At 47.1% G+C, this 21,252-nt stretch overlaps 1 protein-coding gene across 5 annotated transcripts in view; it reads right to left on the bottom strand.

The window, feature by feature from the left end:
- HDAC4 (histone deacetylase 4) overlaps positions 1-21,252 on the bottom strand; it is a 194,080-nt gene that overhangs the window by 4,728 nt on the left and 168,100 nt on the right. For all 5 annotated transcript variants that reach the window (XM_027667821.1, XM_027667822.1, XM_027667819.1 and 2 more), the window contains 9 exons: positions 20,472-20,579; positions 20,144-20,199; positions 19,558-19,645; positions 18,405-18,524; positions 16,687-16,784; positions 8,930-9,048; positions 7,088-7,221; positions 2,261-2,345; positions 485-626 (listed from right to left, as the gene is read on the bottom strand). In XM_027667821.1, the coding sequence (XP_027523622.1) occupies positions 485-626; positions 2,261-2,345; positions 7,088-7,221; positions 8,930-9,048; positions 16,687-16,784; positions 18,405-18,524; positions 19,558-19,645; positions 20,144-20,199; positions 20,472-20,579 (950 nt within the window). The remainder of the gene's footprint in view (positions 1-484; positions 627-2,260; positions 2,346-7,087; positions 7,222-8,929; positions 9,049-16,686; positions 16,785-18,404; positions 18,525-19,557; positions 19,646-20,143; positions 20,200-20,471; positions 20,580-21,252) is intronic.

Genomic DNA, 21,252 nt, shown 5'->3' with positions numbered 1-21,252 from the left:
AGTGGTGCCAAGTTTCACCCGTGACATTCCCGTGACCTTCCTACCTGTCAGGCTGGGATCATCTGGCTCACCTGGAATAAAAACTCGCCCCTGAGAAGAGTGTTTGGACAATCTGTTCTCACTCCTGGAGCTCTGGCAGCCTTGGTGCTGCGCCCACTGCCCCGGGGAGCCTGTTCAGTGCCCCACCACCCTCTGGGAAGAACCTTTTTCTAAACCCACCCTGACACAACTCCAGGCCATTCCCTGGGGTCCTGTCAGTGGTCAGCCCCTGTGCAACACTCCCATTTCCTGCAGCAAGACCAATTCCCCCTCGTGGCCCAAACCCACGCCGGGCTCTGGCGGGAGCAGCAGGGCCAGGCACGGGGAGCACACACTGAGCCCACGACCCAGGAGGGGTTTAGGAATCCACAGAGGACAGGGAACGCAGAAGGAGAGGATGAGCCCAGAAGGGGTGGGATGGGAAGTGGGAAGGGAAGCAGCTCACCTCTTCTCCGCCGGTTTCACACCCACGGACAGCGAGGCCATGGCCGTCACCGTCTCCGCCTCCTCGTTCTCACACTTCTGTGCCTCCACCAGGGAATAGCCCACCGTGGAGGCAGAACGCTGCAGGGAGTGCCAGTACTTGCCTGGGGGAGACGGGACAACAGGGACATCAGGGCTCCTGCCCCATCACAGCTCCTGCTTTCCCAGACCCACCAGCCCACTCAGATCCACCCGGGGAATGCTCATCACACCCATGTGACTTTGAGCCCTGCCTGCTCTCACTTCATTGTGCTCAAATTATAACCTTCCCCCTTTTCCCTTCCCTTCCCTGAAATTTCCTTTCCTGAAATTTCCTTTCCTGAAATTTCCTTTCCTTTCTCACATCAAAACCCTCAGAAACCTCCAGACCTAAGGACAAACACTGGAGAGGGAAGCATTCAGTCCAGACCTAGACTGGACACCTGTATTCAGTTCCTAACTCCCACATGCTTTTTCTGGGCAAATTCCCTAAAACTAAAGAATTCCAAGTTGGATTTAGAACCATGAAGGTTGGAAAAGACCTTCAAGATCATCAAGTCCAAGGTTCAACCTTCGATGGAGTTTTTTTTTCATGCAGGCAGTTTGCCACCCTTTTTCATTGGAAACACCAGAGGGAAGGGAATAAAGGACATTCTCCTGGCCCCCAGGAATTTCCTGGTACCTGAAAAGCCACAGCAAAACCTGAAAGCAAGAACCCAGACAGTGAGGGTGGAACAAGGGGAGGAAGGGTCTTGTTTTCAAGCATCTCCATTTCTCCTGTGCTGGGCAGCAGATCTGAGGGTCTTACTCCAAACCCCTTTTAATTTGCTGTGCTCATTTTAAAGAGAAAAAAATCAATGTATCACTGGTTGGCTCAAGGTGCTGCTGAGGTGTCCCAGTGGTCCTTAAAAGCTTCTGGAAATGGAATTCAGATTCTAAAGCCACCTGGTATTTTTAGGGGGAAAAAAAAACCCCCACAGTGTGGTGTCTTTTAAGCTTTTCACCCTATAAAAGGGAGACAACCCCCCTCCAGTTTTAAACCACAAATGTTTGATGTGGGAAGATATCAGGACATAGCAGTGGGATTCCCATATTACTCAGGCTCTTCCACTCCACCCCCCAAAGAATTTCTCCAGAAAAGCTCCAATGCAGTGATTTTAACCTTCCTGGATGAATAAACCTGAAATACCAGCAAATTTCATTCACAGAATCCCAGAATATCCTGAGCTGGAAGGGACCCACAAAGGCCATCAAGTGGCCCTGCACAGGACACCCCAGCAATTCCACCCTGTGCCTGAGAGCCTGTTTCACTTCCATGCCTGCCTATCCTTAATTAGGATGCCACAACACCCAACAAGACTTGTCCTGTTCAGAGATACTTAACTGCTTTTGAAGGAATAAGAGTAAGCTCTGATTGCAGCACACTCTGTGCTTTACAGAGATTTTAGAGGTTTTAATCTCATTTAGTGTTGGATTAAGGGTTGGACTCGATGATCCTAAAGATCTTTCCAACCTAAACTGTGCCCTGATTCCCTAATTCCCCCTCGAGGGCCAAAGCACTGCCCTGAGCGACCTGCTCGCTGTGCATCATGCTGGCCCAGTCAGACCAGTCTGAGGTGGCACAAACCCAGTTCACGGTGCAGTGACCGCCAGGAAACCAGGACACGGGAACATGGAGCTGCCAGAATGTGGAGAAGGCAAACAGGTGCCCCCCCAGGGCAACCCAGAAGGGACCCAGTTGGGTCAGTGGGGTACTCACTGTGGATCTCGATGACCTTCTCCATGGAATGCACCGCGTTGGCGTTGGCTCTCTGCTGGAAAACCTTCTCTGGAAGAGGGTCAAGCTGGAAGGAGAAACACCAAAGAAATGTTATCATTGAATCATGGAATCACACACTGGTTTGGCTTGTGAGGGACCTGAAAGCCCACCCAGTGCCACCCCCTGCCATGGGCAGGGACACCTTCTACTAGCCCAGGGTGCTCCAAGCCCCGTCCAACCTGGCCTTGGACACTTCCAGGGATCCAGGGGCAGGCACAGCTTCTCTGGGCAACCTGGGCCAGGGCCTCCCCACCCTCACAGAGAAGAATTCCTTCCCAATATCCCATCTAACCCTGCCCTCTGGCAGCTGGAAGCCATTCCCCCTTGTCCTGGCACTGCACGTGATACAAAATGCCCTTTCCATTCTTGACAGCACTTCCTCCTGTTTTCCAGGAGATATTTTCCTCCTGCCTGATGGAGAGCTCTGCCCATATCCATCCCAGCCCTGGCAGCTTTCACTCAGCATAGACAAAGGGAAATCAGATCCAAACTGCAAAGCACATCCTCCTCTGTGGTGTTTTCCAGGAGGCGGGTGTTGCAGAGCACCAAGTCAGGGCTCTTCTGGTGCCAGAAAACATCAGCAAGGACAAGAAGACTTGGACATCCTCCTGTGTCAAGACCATGAGGTCACAACCCTGGCAAAGTCTATTCTGCAGCAGGAACATGCCAGAGAAAGGCCATGACAGCACTGCTAGAGGGTCGTTTTGGAGTTTCTTTGATTTACTTTAGGAAAACCCAAGAAGAGTGGAACACCTTCACCCTCCTCGGTTCTCTACTCAGAGCATGAATTCCTAACAAACCTCCAAGGATGAGTATCCAAAACCAGAGATGTCCACTGTCTGAAAATAGCAGTCAAGGCCCAACCAGGGATATTCTCCAGCAAAGAACAGCCACAGTTTAATAGTTAAAAAAACAGAAATCCATGGCAAAGTTTAACTGCTCAAAGCCAAGAGAAGCTCCAGCCAAGACTGCTCGTATGAGCACATGGCAGCCATTCCACAGGTACTTGAGGAGCACCAGGAATTGCTGCATTCCAGATTTAGTAATTATGGATTGCACTTTTTATTAATTCTCTGCTCTAAAAATAGTTCTGGTCCAAACTGGTTTCTGTCTGACATTAAAGGAAGGCAAAAGCAGTTCCTGGAGGAGTCGTTTAAGTAAGAGCTTTAAGACACCGATCTGAAGCACGTTCCTGCTCCCAGAGCACTCTCCTCCTCCTGGAATAACCCTCACACACAATAGCCTCAGCCACTGCTCTCCTGGGAAAGGGAGGAAACACCTCTGGGCATCAGGCAGAGGTTTTAAGCACCCTCTTGAGAGCCTGATCCTGGACAGACCTCCACTACTTCCACATGAAAAACAAGGACAAAGCATTTACAGCAGCGACAGGCAGCACGGTGAGAGCTGCTGGGCTGCAGGACCACGTCCCCCTGCACGTGCTTCCCATCTCACTGCCCACCAGTGGCAATTCCCATGGTGGCATCCCTGCTCCAGAGGATCCAACGTCACTCCCTGGGAACAGGCAGAAGGCTGGTGATGCCCCCGATGGAGGGAGCAGCTCTCTGTGGTTGCCCTGCCCTCCAGCACTGCTGGCAGGGGCTGGCAGGGGCTGCTTTGGGTCATGAACAGTGGCTTCGTGGTCTGAACTGCCATCAGCAGAGCTCAGAACCACGGAATCTTGGAACGGTCTGGGTTGGAAGGGACATTAAAGAGCATCTCATCCCATCCCCTGCCATGGGCAGGGACACCTTCCATGATCCCTGGTTGCTCCAACCTGGCCTTGGACACTTCCAGGGATCCAAGGACAGCCACAGCTTCTCTGAGCAACATGAGCCAGGGCCTCCGCACCCTCATAGCCAGGAATTCCTTCCCAATATCCCATCTAACCCTGTCCTCTGGCAGTGGGAAGCCATTCCCCCTTGTCCCGTCTCTCCATCCCTTGTCCCAAGTCCCTCTCCAGCTCTCCTGGAGCCCCTTTAGGCACTGAAAGGGGCTCTCAGGTCTCCCTGGAGCCTTCTCTTCTCCAGGTGAACCCCCCCAGCTTGGATTAAACTCTCCCTGCACCAACTCCACCTCTGCTTTTCTGACTCATGTCCCATCAGCTTCACACGAGTGCCCACAATGCCCATCCATTCCCAAGCCCCAGCAATGCCTTCCTGCACAGCCCAGCCCTCAGCTGCACAGCCAAAGCCCCGTTTTCATTTCCTGGCCGGTTGGAAACGCGCCGGCTCCTGCTTTTCCGCAGCGCCTGTTCCGAGGCGGGAGGTTTGATCTCCGCAGACGCTTTGGGGACTGGCACCGTTCCCCTCATTTCCTACCAGTCCCCACACGGCTCTGGGATCGTTCCTGAGGCAGCAAAGCTCCCACAGCTGCCTGTCCATGTGTGTGCAGGCAGGAGCCTCTCACAGGCTGTACATCAAACTGCATCAAAGGGCCGCGGCACAAAGCACCAGCCGCTCCCTCCGACTTCCCTGCATTAAAGAGATTTGAGGAAAGGCCGTGATAAAACTTGTGTTTCCTGCTTTTTGATGTGTGGGTAAGTCAGGGGGATATTGGCCTGATATCTGCACAGCCTTACAGCCCACCTAGGACAAGTGAGAACAGGTCTAGCTTGAAGTATTTTCAAGTGTCTTAGAGCTGTGATTAAAAAATTCCGTGTTTTCTACCTCTCACTCGGCTCAATGAAACCACTCAGGCTGTTGATAATATCCAAGGTATTGGGAGTGCTGAGATCTCCCCACAGCCTCACACTTCCCAACACATCCATTGTTTGGCTCAAGCACTTACTGCAGGCAGATCCTCACACCATGTTGCAGTCACCCCCTGCATCCCAGGAGGAATGACATCCTTCAGGTGTTATTCCCACCGTTTCCCTTTCAAAGTGCATCCTGCCACTAGAGCCAGCTGCTCCCAAAGGTGGATGGAGCCAGAGGAATTGTCTGTGGTGACAACTTGGCTTAAGAGAGGTGGTTGATGCAAAAAAATCTCACGGAATTGTGGAATGGTTTGGGTTGGAAGGGACCTTGAAGCTCATCTCATTCCATCCCCTGCCATGGGCAGGGACACCTTCCACGAGCCCAGGTTGCTCCAAGCCTCATCCAACCTGGCCTTGGACACTTCCAGGGATGGGGACCAGGGCAGTGGTGGAGTCACCATCCCTGGAGAGGTTTAAAAGATCTGTAGATGTAGCATTTCTTCCTTAATCCTACTGACACTGAAAGTGTGGGAGGAAAAAAGGCAGAAAAGCCGAAGTATCTAAAGTTTCCTCTGCAGGAAAATACCCTGAGCTTCCCAGAATCCAAACCCTGTAATTCCTTGGTGTATTTCTCTGTCTTGCCCTTATCTTGCAACCACACCTCCTGGCCTTTCCAGCCAGTTTCTCTGACACAGCTGAGCCTCTTCCTACACAGCAACACACAGAAAATACAAAATGTAACTCCAAGGGCAAAACACAACTGCAAACAGTGCCAAGCAAGTAATGGGTCTAGAGAGGGGAACAAAGAGAAGGGAAGGCTTGGAGGATGAATTCAGAAATAAATTAAAATAGTTATTTTTCAAAAAGCACAAAGCAAGTTGTTTAGATCAACCCAAAAAATCAGTTTTTAGCTGCTTCACTCTTTCTAATTCAGACTGCCAAGCACAGGTAGCTTTTATATAAAAAAACACTCTTTAAATCAATGAGTGTCAGAAGGACCCAAAGCGATGCCGAAACTTTGGCGGGTTGGCTGTTTTGGGGGATGAGCTGCCCAAATCCAAGGAAGGTGGTTTTACCAGGATCAACCAGGCTGGAAAAGACCTCTGAGATCACTGAGTCCAATCTTTGCCCCAACATCACTTTGTCACCCAGCCCATGGGTGACACTGATGCCACATCCAGTCTGTCCTTAAACACCTCCAGGGACGGTGACTCCACTCCCTCCCTGGGTAGCCCATTCCAAGGTCTGATCCCTCCCTCTGGGAAGAATTTCTTCCCAGTGTCCAATCTAAACCTCCCCTGGTGCAGCTCAAGGCTGTGCCTTCTTGTCCTATTGCTGGATCCTGGGAGAAGAGCCTGACTTCCCCAGCTCCCCCCTCCTGTCAGGGAGTTGCAGAGAGTGAGGAGGTCTCCCCTGAGCCTCCTCTTCTCCAGGCTGAGTCCCCCCAGCTCCCTCAGCCTCTCCTCACAGCACTTGTGCTCCAGTCCCTTCCCCAGCCTCGCTGCTCTTCTCTGCACCTGCTCCAGCCCCTCCATGTCCTTCCTCAACTGAGGGCCCAGAGTTGGACACAGCACTCGAGGTGAGGCCTCTCGAGTGCCCAGTCCTGGGGCAGAGTCACCTCCCTGGTCCTGCTGCCACACTCTTCCTGATCCAGGCCAGGATGCCATGGAATGATGCCAAGAATCACCTCCCTGGTCCTGCTGCCACACTGTTCCCGACTCAGCCCAGGTGCCATCAAATGATGCCAAGAAGGTCACCTGGGCACCCCTGGCTCATGTCCAGCCACTGTCACCATCACCCCCAGGTCCCTCTCTGTCCCCCCACTCTGTCCCCAGCCTGTGGGGCTGTATGGGGTTGTTGTGGCCAAAGGGCAGGACCCGGCCCTTGGCCTGGTTGAACCTCATCCCGTTGGATTTGGCCCATGTCTCCAGCCTGTGCAGGTCGCTCTGCAGAGCCCTGCAGCAGATCCCCCGTGCCCCAAGCCGGTGTCCCAGCGTGCAGTGTCCCTGTGTGCAGTGTCCCTGTGTGCAGTGTCCCAGCGTGCAGTGTCCCTGTGTGCAGTGTCCCTGTACCTCGTTGCCCAGCAGAGCAGCCACGCAGGCCTCGGAGGCGTCGCAGATGGCGGTCAGGTCGTGGCCGCCCTCGAGGGCCAGGACCACCCGGCCCCCGGCCAGGCCCATCAGCTGCTTCGTCAGGTACCCGAAGCCTGGAGGAGGGAACAGAGCAAATGCAGGAGAAGGGCAAAGGTTGTGCCTGGAATGGGGCTCCTGGCGGCGGATCAAAGAATTAGAGAGAGGAATTACATCATATTAAAAACCCACTGGGGATTTGAAAGGACTCGGCGCATAATGTGAGCCAGGCTGGGTTTTAATTCCAGAGCTGGACGGATCTCCAGAGCACCACCATCCTCCCTCAGCACCCCAGCAGGGAATATTCCCTTGGGAAGGAGGGAAAGAGGTGGATTTTGGCCCTGCTTTGGGAGTTCAGTCCAAAAGGACCCAACATATAATGTGAGCCAGGTTGGGTTTTAATTCCAGCCACAGCTCCCTGGGTGGATCTCCAGGAGCTTATCCCACCATCCTCCCTGTCACCCCTCAGCATCCCAGTGGGGAATATTCCCTTGGGAAGGAGGGAAAGAGGCAGATTGTGGCCCTGCTTTGGGAGACGCCGAGTTGGAGCAGTGGTTCAGGAGACGCCAAGTGGGAGCAGTGGAAGGGGAGGGAGGAGGAGGGGGAATCAGGAATATTTCAGCTGGAATAGCAGCACTGCAGTGCCCCAGAGATATCTGACATCTCGTTCTCAGCAGACAGCTCTTCCCCTATAGAATATGCTATAAAAATTCCAGGGGCACCCGGCACTTTGATCAGATGACACACAATACATTTCTCTCCCCTTTAAACAAAACAGACCCAAGTCGGGAGGATTTAAAAAACGTGTCCTCAAAGCAACCTTCCCCCTCGGAAAAAATCCCAGAAGCCAAACAAAAGAAAAGCCAGGGAACTTCTCCCCTCCATCTCCCTGCTTTGTGTTCTGCAGAATTGGCAAATTAACAAATTAACAGGCAGATAAAATGATTCACTGCTTTGGGAGAGGAGCAAACCATGGGAAATTCAAGCAGCAGGTAAACAAGAGCTTCTCATTCCCAAGTGTTTCTGGAGATCTCGAATAACTTGTCTCTTGTAAATCTATTTCACTTTATTCTTATATAAAGTTTATAGGTTCAGCTCCCTCACGAGGTTTTTGAAGTTCAGTGGAGAGAACAACTTTCCTGGCTGACACAAACTCTTAAAAAATAATAATAAAATCCTTTTTGCAAGAAAAAACTGTCTCCTGGATTCACTGGAATGAAACAGTGCCAGGTAAACACAGCATAACCAAGGAGGGGGGATTTCAGTGCATCTCCCAAAGACATCCCGGATCCAAAGCAAAAAGGAGATTCTTGTGGGTCTCTGCAATTGCTTCAAAGGTGGAGAACAAAAATATTCAGCTCCAAATTTTAATAAGGGGTCCTGGAGGAAGAAATGGCCTCGTGGTAGCATTGAAAGCGAGTGTTTACAGCTGGTACTTCTGCAATTTTGCATGAAACCCAGCCTAACTCTGCAATTCAGCAGCTGTTTTCTGCAGAGATGTGTCTACAAATGATTTTTATAATATTTATAATATTATAAATATATAAAATTATATAAATATAATTTGCACTCCAAATTGAAATATGCAATGCTTAAAAAAAAAAGGAAAAAGGTAAATACATATTGCAAAATAAAACCTCACGAAAATTCAAAGAAAAAGGTTGAAAGTTTTGCTGCTGCAATGAAAGATCTGAAGTTAAATCCCGAAATGTAAAATTTAGGAATACTGTAGAGCAGCAACTGGCCCCAGTTTTGGTTCCCTGCTCTTGCCAAGCCCCAACTTACATTTTGCTGACAGGTTATACCCTCCCAGGGGGGTGGGATGTCCTTCCACCGCGTCGAAACCGGACGACACCAGCACCACATCCGGGGCAAACTCGTTGGCAATGGGCATGACCACGGTCCTGCAGCACAAAGGAACCATGGAACACATCAGTTGGGCTCCTGAACAAAGGCAGGAATGTTTAAACCCTCTTAATTCTCCAGGTTGGGAGCGTTATTCCATGGCAGCAAAGCCCAGCTCCTGTTTTCCTCCGAGGTGAGAGCAGAACACGTTGTGCTGGCTGTGGTTTCTTCCACCAACATCCTCGTGTTGTGAGCTGGGAAACGAGTTGTAATAACTTGTGCTTCCCATTTGGGATCATATCCTGCTCTACATGCATGGGAATAAGGAGGAAATGAGAGGGCATCTGGCACAGGCTGCAAATCCACCTGGAAAAAGTCAGTTCATGGCACTGTCTCCGCGTCCTCCTTCAAAATATCTCCTTCAGGTCTGGCAAAGTGGTTTCTCTTTTCCTTGCTACACTTTTCATTTCCCATGAAATGAAAGGTTGGGGATGTCCCACGGAGCAAAAAAAAAGCTTTAAAATGCAAATGTCCCACCCAAATACACCTCTCTGAACTGGTTCCCCGCCCAAATACACCTCTCCCAGTGCCAGTTCTCCATCCTCTGACATTTTATCCACTAAAAAATGGATGGAATTGCTCAGCGTCCATAAACCACTGACTGTCCAGAGGTATGTAAATGAAACAAGGGGTCTGTGCCTGTGGTTTCTCACCAAAAGACCTTTTCCCTCTGGTTTCTCTCTCTTCAAACACCACAACTTCTCCTCAAAACCAACAAGAAGTTGCAAACACCCCATTCCCCACCTAAAGATGCATTTTCCAAAGTATGTTCTTTTTCCATTATAACTTCCTACAGCATGAACTGAAGTGGTCTGATTCACATCCCAAAGCAGAAACCCATAAATATCTTTGCCTGCACGAGAAAGTTGCTTTACTGAATAGAGTCATTAAGGGATGCTCTGAAACAGAGCCCAGAGAGGCCTGTTCCGTGCTGGGATGGTCCAAGTGCTACCAGGACACTCCTAAAATCCACCATAAATCCATAGAATCCACCTCCCTCACCAAGGACTGGAAGAGCACTTCCAAACCCAGCACACACAGTCAAGGGTTTTATTCTCCTTGAACTTCGAAGTCCTGCTGAGCCCTTTAATTCCCAGCTAAAGGAGAACTCCTAAAATCATCAGATTTATTTTTTCCCCCAGAGTTCTCATGCCATGGGAGCTGCCAGGACCTCGCTGGAAGTGTGGGATCACCAAGGTGTGGGGACAGAGCAACGCACAGGACCGTGGATCCTTAAGGATTCTTGGCCACAGGACAGTTCATAGAATCATGGAATGCTTTGGGTTGGGAGGGACCTTACAGACCATCTCATTCCAAACCCCCTGCCATGGGCATCCACTGATGGCCCAGGACAAAGGCTCCAGAGGAACAGGGACAATTGGTGACCCTTGACTGGAGGTCCCCAGGGGGTGACAGTGGTTTGGAGGTGCCTCCTCCAGCCCAGCCCTGCCCCGAGGGTTAACTCTGAGCCCTGGGGGGGTGGAATTTTAGGAGAGGACAAGCAGCAGTTGTTGGTTCAAAGTAAAGCAGGGCTCAGAAGAAGCTGCTTTGAGGATGTCCAGAGTTTTCTGTGGCGCAGGATGGAGTGACCTCCAGCCACAAGTGGTTACTCCAGCACGTACCTCCAACTGGGAGCAATTCCAAGAGGTGCTGTGTGTTGCTGGCAGGTCCCTCAGAGTTCTAAGGAACGTGTCCCAGGTCCCCTGGCTCCCTCTCTAAGAGGTCTAGATGGACAGTTTGTGCCCACTGACCGTCCGCACACATCCCAAGCCAAGAGCACTCCCCCAAATCCAGACCTGAAGCCTCTCCTTCCCCCCTGACTCCCACTCAGACTCTCAAGGGTTGCTCTTGCTTCTGATTTTCTCCGAATTCCAGAACCACAGAATCTCCTGATCCCACCAGGATCATCCAGTCCCACTCCTGGCCCTGCACAGACACCCCAACGATCCCACCCTGTCCCTGAGGGCGCTGTCCAAATGTTCCTGGAGCTCTTGACACTTCCCTGAGAAGCCTGGTCAGTCCCCAGCCACCTTCTAAAGGAAGAACCTTTTCCTGAGATCCAACCCAAACCTTCCCTGGCACAGCTCCAGCCGTTCCCTCGGCTCCTGTCCCTGGATATGAGAGTAAAGAGATCAATATTCCAAAGCCACAGCCCATGCTGATGCTCCATACCCATAAAAGCAGCTGTATCTTTGGACATAAAACTTGATCCAGGAGGGTCAGAGGCAGCATTCCCTCATTTTGCCTTTTTAATTGGAAAAAAGGAAAAGAAATCCCATGTGTTTCCCAGATTCCATCTGTGGACAACATTTCAGGCCCATCTCATCCAGCCTTTTCCTTCCTAATCCTCACGGAAAACCAGCCCCTTCGCTCAGATCCATCCCAGTAAAGCCAAGTCCTCGAGAGAAAACAGGGATTCAACTGCAAACAATCCCAGGGCTTTGCCCTGCTGAGGAGACCAGAAAAAAAGCCAGAAATTCAAATTGACATCCAGGAGATGAGCAGTTTTGCTGGGAATTGGGGCATTTAAGGATTGGCTGTAAAGTTCTTCAGCAAGGAATGAACAGTCCTAACACCGAATATTCCTTCGATCCATGTGGAATTTTTTAAAACACAAGGAAATTGAAATTTCCTGAATTTCAGAGGCTTGTTTGGCTTGCCTAAACTAAATTAAACCCTTCTTTTTGAAGAAGCTGAACAGGGACAACTGGTGGCTGCAAACAGCAAAACCTCCCCAGCGCGTCCTGCCATCGCTTGGGAGCGAGGGAAAAAAATAAATGCAATTTTAGCTCTATTTTCCAGAGGCCTGAAGGAATTATTTTTAGCCTGAGATCAGCCAATCTGCCAATTAAATGCCTAATAAATGATATGCAGGTGAAACAATCCGAGAGAGGATTAATTTGGGGTTTAAATGCTTGACTGCAGCGAGGAAATCAGGGAAATTTAGGAGGCTGAGCATTTTAGTGGAGCCTTTTTCCTGCTGTTGGTCACATATATATATATGTTTTAATCCATATTTTTATATAGTTCTGTGGATGTTTATATGTGCTAAGGATATATTTTTATATATTATGCATCTATTTGCACAAAATATATATTTTATATGTGTTATATATATGTGCTAAGTATATATATTTAAAAATTATATATAACATATAAATAAAATATAAAATATACATTATCTACATTAATATATTTTATATATATTTATATAAATACATTTTCATATATTATGTGTATATTTATATAAGTTAAGTATATAATATACACCTATTTATATAAATTATCTATATTCCACACATGTTATGTGCACATATATGTTAAGCACATATTTTTATATATTATGCATCTATTTATATAAATATTTTTATATGTGAGTATATTTCTCTATTTTAAGTATATATTTTTATATATTATGCATGTGTGTATGCAAATACATATTTTTATAGATGTTATGTGTATATTTATATGTCTAAGGATATATTTTCATATAGTATGCATCTATCTGTATAATTATATTTTTATATATATTTATATGTGCAAGGTATATTTTTTATATAGTATGCATGTATTTATATAAATATATTTTATATAGTTAAGTGTATATTATACATATGTTGATATAAATTACCCATATTTTTATACATGTTATGTGTATATTTATATGTGCTAAGTAGATGTTTTATATATTATGGATCTCTTTGTCTAAATGTATTTTATTTGTTATGCATAAATTTATATATGTTATTTATATATTTTTACATGTTATGAATATATTTATGTAAAAATATTTCATATATGTTATGTGCATATTTCTATATGTTAACAATATGTTATGCATATATTTATATAAATTATCTATATTTTTATGTTATGAGTATATGTCTATAAGTATATATTATGCATCTATTTACATAAATCATATATTTTTATATATGTTACGTATATATATGTATACTTTTTTACATATTATCCATATATATATATATTATATATCTATATATCATGTATACATTTCTATATATATAACAATACATTTTAATATATTCTGCATATATTTATATATTATATCTTTATATATCATGTGTATATTTCTATATTATGTGTATATATTTTATATATGTTATATATATTAGATATGTTATGTACATATGTTCACATTATATATATTTATGTTATGTACATATATTTTATATATGTTATGTGTCTATAATTATCCATTATATATTTTTATATTTAAAATATTTATATATGTAATATGTATATATTTATATATGTTATGTATATTGTACATAAATGTATGTATATATATAAAAAATATAAAAAATATGTGTAAATATATAAATGTATGTATAACTCAAAATGTCATCCACTGCTCCTAAGGCTGATCAGCCTCCTGAAAATTCCAGCCTTTCTTTCTCCAGGCATCCATCTCCATGCTCATTTTCCATGTCCAAAGGGATTAGGAATTTGGGGATAAAATCAGTGTCAGAAGAACATGAAATTGAAAACACAGAAACAACCGATCCAGGCAAAACCATCATCGTTCCCCCCACCTCCTGCTCCTTATTCCCGCTTTATGGTTCCCAGGGAAAACCAAAATCCCCCCCAGAATTGGTTCCTGCACTCATTTAATGCTTTTTTTCTGCAGGATCTTCCCGACAGTCCCGGCTTTTCCTTGCGCTTTAGGTGTTCGAAACAAAAGTTGAGCTGCGTGTGGAATTCTAACTGGGGAGGAGACCCCGGGACACGAGCAAAAATCCACTACAATCACCAGGAAAACTTCCCTGCAGTAAATTCCCAGGGAAATGCCAGCAGATAATACAGTTTAATTCCACTAATTGCTGTTGCCGTGGAACAAGGAACCAGCCGGAGTTTTCCCGTTTTTCCTGCGGGTCTCTCAGCTGGGTTTGCACGTTCCTGAGGAGGATTTGGGGAAGGAAACACCACTCCTGCTTGTATGAAATATCAGGGAACGACACATCCTGGTCAGAAAACCCTCCAAGTCTTTTACAGCTGTTTGTTTCTAGAACAACAGAGTAACAGACACCAGGAGGGTCTGGATGAGTTGATGATTTTGGGAATAACATGTCCTGAATTTTTCCCTTTAAGGTTGAATACATTTCTCCCTAATCTCTGCAATTTGGGTTGCCCACATATTTTGGGGGCGAGTTCAGCCCGAAATTGGGATGGAGTGGAGTTGCTCCAAGCTTCCAGAAAATTCCCTTCTGGAATCTCCACCCTGTGTCCCCCCCTAAAACATGCCACCACCCCAACCCTGAGGCGGTGATTTCAGTCCTGGGTTATGAAGATAAAAAGGACAAAGTGCAGGGAAAGGCACATTTTCAACCCTTGTTCTCACTTTTGGAACATCCTGGTGGGATTAAGGAGCATCCAGAGGTCAGGAGAGATTCCGTGACCCCACTGCAAGAGGGGGGAGCCAATATTTGGAGGAGAAATAACAGCAGGAAAATCACTGATACAAACCCCCGAAACAGGTTTGCAGTGTGGGGATGAGTGATTTCATTAGGAATTATTTATTCCCTCATTTCTAGGGACAATTAGCTCCGTTGTTTTCATTTCTCAAACCCACACATTGGCTCACCCTGAAATAAAACCATCGAGTGGGTCGCTCGCTTTCATTCTGCTCGTTTTACGCAGAAAAAGGACTTTTTTCCCCCCCCAACCCCCAAAAATAGGCAGGAATGTGAAGAGTTAAGGCTTAAAAAAAAAAGAAAAAAAAAAGAAAAAGTCTATCAGTATCTTTGCCTGGCTCAAAGGATTTCCACTGATTCCTCTCCAGACTTCAAAGCCTTCCCAGTTTGGCACCGGGACTGGTTTGAATTAAAGCTCAGCTCTCCACTGCAGAGTTTCCAAGTTCACGGTGAAAATGCCTCCTGCTTCTGGAGTTCATTATGGCCAATTTTCTTATCTTTCCTTCATCTCCTGGTTTGATCCCCGGCAAATGCAACGTGGTATTCGATGGGGTGGAATAACAAGGTGCTGCCTTGAAGGCATGAATTGTCTCAGGGGGCTAAAGCAAGGAAAGAAGGGGGGGGAAAAAATAGGATATATGACCCATTCCCTTCACTTTCTGACTCTCGGGGGACTATAAATTGCAAACTTCAAAGAGTTATTTTACATTCAAATCAATAGAAAGATTTGGGGGGGGGGGGATGTTTTTCAAAGGAGTTGGTTGAGATTTCAAAAGGTCACTTGATAATGGATTATCGTGCCCAACGTTGGAGTGAGATGAAAAAAGCGCTTCCCGTTAAAGTTATGGACTGAAGGTGTGCACATGGAGTCCCGTGAGCTTCCCAAAAACTCCTGAAATAAAGGGCTGTGAGCAGCTCCAAAGTATGTTCCCCAAAGAGCTGCACTCTCCGGGCAAAGACACCAGGAATGGCTGGAAAAGACAATTTTCCAGGAGCCTGGAAAGTTAATTAATATTTAATGTCGCTCCGTCCCCAGCTCCAGGTTCTCTGCCTAAGGAAGAGATCAGGCTTGGGAATGTTGGGATAACCAGACTTCCACCTTGGAGCAAAGTGCTGCCTTCCAGGAAGAAAACAGGGATTTAAGAAGATGTTATTTTAAATTGGGAATATCCTTGGAAGGCTTTTTAATGTCAGGATGAAGAGGGAGAAAAAGTTCTTTTTGCTCAGATAAAGATAAATACACGTTATTTAGGACAGGGAAGAGTGTTCCTGGATTTAATGCCATCCCAGGAAGGTGATATTCCAGAAATTCACATCCCAAGCCTTGGAAAGGACGTGTCTCCCTGAATTTAGGTAGGGTGGTCACCAGAGGTCACCAAACCTGGTGTGAGGACAGAAAACCACTTGAAAATGTTAAAAAAATTCCACTTGGAGAGGCTGGAGACACAGGTGGGAGGCAGGTGTGGGACAAGACAGTCTAAAAAAAATCATGGAATTTGGGTTTTGGGTTGACCTTAAAGCTCATTTTGTTCCATCCTCTGCCATGGGCAGGGACATCTTCCACCAGCCCAGGTTGCTCCAAGCCCTGTCCAACCTGGCCTTGGACACTTCCAGGGATGGGGCAGCCACAGCTTCTCAGGGAATTCCAAGAAGGGAATCCCAGCCCCTCCCCACCCTCCCAGCCAAGAATTCCTTCCCAACAGCCCATCTAAACTTCTTTTCTTGACCTTGAGTCAGTAGTTTCATCCCCTTCTCCCTTTGGAGCCTCCAGTGATGCCATTTTTGGGTACCAGAGATGCCCCCTCAGGCCCTGGGGCAGCTGCACCCCCCACTTCCAACCTGGGTTGACTCTTTCCAAAGTTTATCCCGCTTTTCCCACCCAGGTGAGCTCAGCCATAGAAATACTGCCCCTAAAGAGGTCACAAGATTTTTAGCCAGAACCAGAAGGGTTTATCCCTATCACTGAATAATTTCTATCCATGGATCAATCAACAGTGAGCAGTAAATGTGTCCATCCCTTGAGGTCACAGCCAGAAACATCCTAATTCACCTTTTTTTTATCACGGCACTCGAAAAGTAACTGCAACTACAAGCAAATCCTGCATTTCTAACTTTGGAAAGGGAGAAAGCCCAGATTAAGGAGGAGAAAGAAACCCAGTTTAGGTGCAAAACACATTTTGAAGAGGAACTATTCACTATTACCTGAAAGCAGTTAAATATTCCGTGTCTCCCATGGGTGGATCCAGGCCACCAGTAAACGCCATGTTAACGTTGAAACCAACTCCTGCTCCTGTGCCAACCTGGAAAAGGGAAAGGGGACTTTTAATTACACATGGAAACAGGGAATTCTGGCAACACATCTCTCAGATTCAATAGTGAGGTGAATTTTTCTTTGGTCCACAAAACAAGAGTGAAAATAAAGCTCCTCCCTGCCCTGATCCTTATGGGAGCTGAGGACCAGTGGAATTTGGCTGCTGCTCTCCCAAAAAACACCTCACCAGCACCTGGATCCTCTTCCTTTTTTTCAGGAATGCAATACCTTCCCATATTCAATTCTCAGCTTTATCCAGAGCAATATTTTCTATGTCATTACAGTTGCAACTGGGGAAAAAAACCCGTATTTTAATCAGAGTGAGTTCCCCCTCTGCTGGGGAAAAAGAGGATTCACAGAGAGGAGGTTTTGGCTGCTTGAGGGACATGTGGGTGGGAGATGGAGATGGAATTAAATCCCCCTCCTTGCATGCCCCCATCTGCCCTGATTGCAACTACCTGAGACAGGGGAAAACTGAAAAATAAAAGAGGGGGTTCCAGCAATTCGTTTGCCAAGAAGGTCTCTGCGTGGGAAAAAAAAAAGTAAAATTGAACATTAATGTTTTGAAAATGAATTGAAAGTTCTACAGTGCATACCAGAGGATTCAGGGTTATTTATTCAACTGGGGTTTTGACTGAATTTATTTTGTATCCTTTTGTTTTATTCAGTCTGGAAAGACATATAAAAAATGACTCAAAGGGGTTAAATGCAGAGTGCATGGTTTAGTGCTTCCTTACAAAACCAGATATTTTGTAGGATTATTAGATTATTAAAGAGCAGGACTGATGCAAGGGGCTGTTGCTTCCCAACAAACAGGGTGATGGAGCAGCATCACATCCCATTTAATTTCTTAAGGGGTTGAAATGGAAACATGGATGTTTTGTGAATCTGAAAATGTAAAATTGGCAAGAAAACAGGGTAAGAAGTTTTCGGGTGTCACCTGGAGCGTCTCAGAGCACTCAAAACTAAGTATTCCATCAAATTTCCCTTTGATAAATCCCTGTGAAGGACCCCCAGGCGGGGGTTGGGCTCTGCTCCCAGGGAACAAGGGACAGGATGAGAGGAAACAAATTGTTTAGATTGGATATTACGGAATATTTCTCCATGGAAACAGTGGTCAGGCATTGGAAGGGGCTGCCCAGGGCAGTGGTGGAGTCACCATCCCCAGAAGTGTCCAGAAAATGTGGATGTGGCACTTGGGGACAGGGGTTCGTGGGGAACACGGTGGTGGCTGGGGAATGGTTGGACTTGGTGATCTTGGAGGGCCTTTCCAACTTTAACAATCCTGTGATCCCATAAAGGGGAAATCCTGCAAAGGACACAAAGTGTTGGGAGAGCTGGCAAAGGGCTCCTCTGGAACAGGTTGTCCTGTAAGGGCTGGAGAGCTTTAAGTACTCCTTAATTGCTCATTAATTACTCATTTTGAGCTGGACACAAAGCCCACGGCCGGTAGGACTTGGATGGGAAGGCCTCAAACACACAAACCAGAGGAATGTGTTCCCAAAGGAGCACTACTGAGGCGGTAGGAGCTTCTCTCCAAGCTTGGCAGGGGCCTCCTGGGATTTTTGGGAGCACCTGAGCAGGTCCTGATGCTGATCCATGCCCTTACCTCGTCGGGAGCACCGCTGCCTGGGAAGAAATTCCCATCATCGTAGCGATGCAGTGAGATATAAAGGACATTGGGATCGTTGTAGAAGGCCTGCTGAGTCCCATTCCCATGGTGGACATCCTGAGGGACAGAGATTAGAGGAGGGAGATTAATATCTTCAGAAAAATGTGGATTAAAGGCATAAATTTGGGATTTGGGGGGGTTCTTGCTGTTGAGCTTCGTTTTCAGCGCTTCCCTGATCCGGCTGAAGCAGTTTATGGGAAATGGGAACAACCTGCTTTGCTCACCTGGCTTCAGCTTCCTTGTTTAACACAGAACAAACACAATCCCAAGCGTCTGTGGAACCTGAGACAGGACTGATTGACTTGGATGGAGAGAACTGGATTCACACCAGAGATTGGGGGATAGAGAAACTGTATTTTTGGTCCCAGATTTGCACCTGATACCAGTAAAGTTGTGTTGGACCCAACAGGGTTGAACAACACAACCCATCTCCAGATCCCTCACGTGGTGCAGAAACACAGCCTGGAACTGGACGGGTGTTCAAAATTCCCCTTCCTGCTGTGAAAAACAGGTGGGAAGTGAGGAAAAGGATGTCCTTCCAGCAGGTCCAGAAGACAAATAAATCCATTTTAACTCGGTTTAGCCCATTTGACAATATAATCAAAACTCTTGGCTGATGTCCAGCCACTCCCATGCCTTCACAGTCACATGAAATTTATTAAAAAATATAAAAATCCATACATTGCCACAGCAAAACTCCAAAGGAGCTCTTTCTCAGAGGCAGGACACAGGGACAAGGACAAGCTGTGTCAGGCAGCCTGTTCCTCCCAGTAACTGCTCCTTGCATCTTGAAAAGAAAACTGGGATGAACCAGGAAAAAAATAACCCTTGAGTTATCCTTGAGACTGTGGATTGGGCTTGTTTTAGAAAGCAATTACTTCTTAATTACAACTTTATTTGGGAAACCGTGGATTCTTTAAGGAATTTGTCTTTGTTAAAACACTTTCAATCACTTTAAACCCCAAATTTTCGCTTGCAGAGCACAGGTAACACGTGACTAAAAAAAACAGGGTTGCCCCTTGCAAGAAAAAAACCCATCCAGAATAATTTCCACCTGCTGTACCAAAGGGAAAGAAGTGGATTTACTCACCCAGTCCACTATCAGGATTTTGCTCACGTTGAGCCTTTGCTGGAGCAGCTTCGCTGCGATTGCCACGGAGTTAAAATAGCAGAAACCCCTGGAAGGGGAGACAAGAGGAAAGGACAAGGGTTAATTACAGCTTTCCCTGGTTCCAGTGCATCCATCACCTGGATGGAACACAGGAGGAAGGAATTTCTTCTTTCCTCCTTGGAAACATGGAATGGTTTCGGTTTGTCTTGTTCCAAGCCTCTGCCACAGGTAGGACACCTTCCACTAGGACCCACTTCCCACTGAAGATGGCCATGTGCTGAATTTGAGCAGCAGGCATCCTGCCAGCTCTAGGGAAACTGGGAATGCCCCACACTTGCCCAAACCCACTGCAAGGAGAGGCTGGAATGCTGACCCTTGCTAGAAAACACCCACCCGAAAGCACGAAGCAGGATCTTACCCCCTTCCAGAGAATTGGATATAACACATCTCACCTCTCAATAAACAGGAACTCTGGAGGGACATCCTAACAAAATTCCTTTCGAATTTCCAGCTGTGGATCAAACAAGCCCTGGAGCAAGTCAACAAAGCCCTCCCTCATACTCACATGGGGGTGCTCTCCTCTGCATGGTGACCCGGGGGCCGGACAACGGCAAATCCATTCTACACACAAAAGACAGGAAAGGGAAGAAGTCAGAGAGGCAAAGATGGATGCAGAGACTGCAGCAAGTCCATTCTGCACACAAAAGACAGGGAGAAGTCAGAGAGGCAAAGAGGGTTGCAGGGGAAAGCCTGAACTGTGCTTTGGAACAAGACTGTGGTGGCGGGGGATGTTCTCCCTCATTTGGGAAGGGGGAAGGAAAGAAGTCCCGGAGCTCCTGGAGTCCTGCATCCCTGAGCCTCCAGCACAGCCCAGGGGTTGTTCCCATACCAACCTTGAGTTCTCCTGTGGCCACTTTGAAGACCAGCTCGATGACACAGCCCACGGCCAGGCGGGCGGCCCCCGACGAGTGCACTTCGTTCCAAATGGTGTCACTGTCGACCTGAGGGACACACGGGAACCACGTGAGGAGCAGGAGGGACAGGGAGCCCTGCTTCACACTGGCACTACCCACATGGAGGGCCAGGACAAGGGGGATGGCTTCCCACTGCCAGAGGGGAGGGCTAGATGGGGTATTGGGAAGGAATTCTTCCCTGGGAGGGTGGGGAGGCCCTGGCACAGGTTGCCCAGAGAAGCTGTGCCTGCCCCTGGATCCCTGGAAGTGTCCAAGGCCAGGTTGGATGGGGCTTGGAGCACCCTGGGAGCAGTGGAAGGTGTCCCTGCCCATGGCAAGGGGTGGGACTGGATGAGCTTTAAGGTCCCTTCCAACCCAAATAATTCTTGGATTTTGGGATTCTGTGCCCATGGTATCAGGATTTCTCTTTAATTGTGCAGGAAACTGATCCCAGATGAAATAAAAAGGTTTAGGAAATTGTTCCATGATTCTAGAAAGAAAGAGGAAGAGGAGAAAGGGAAAGGGAAAGGAAAAAGGGAAAAGGAAAAAAAGGAAAAAAAGGAAAAAAGGAAAAGGAGAAGGAGAAGGAGAAGGAGAAGGAGAAGGAGAAGGAGAAGGAGAAGGAGAAGGAAAAGGAGAAGGAGGAGAAGGAGAAGGAGAAGGAGAAGGAGAAGGAAAAGGAGAAGGAGGAGAAGGAGAAGGAGAAGGAGAAGGAGAAGGA

Source organism: Corapipo altera, unplaced genomic scaffold, assembly GCF_003945725.1.
Source record: "Corapipo altera isolate COAL_440 unplaced genomic scaffold, ASM394572v1 354, whole genome shotgun sequence".
Taxonomy (NCBI): domain Eukaryota; kingdom Metazoa; phylum Chordata; class Aves; order Passeriformes; family Pipridae; genus Corapipo; species Corapipo altera.
Note: the sequence above shows the minus strand (reverse complement) of the source record. Positions and strands in the feature narration are given on the sequence as shown.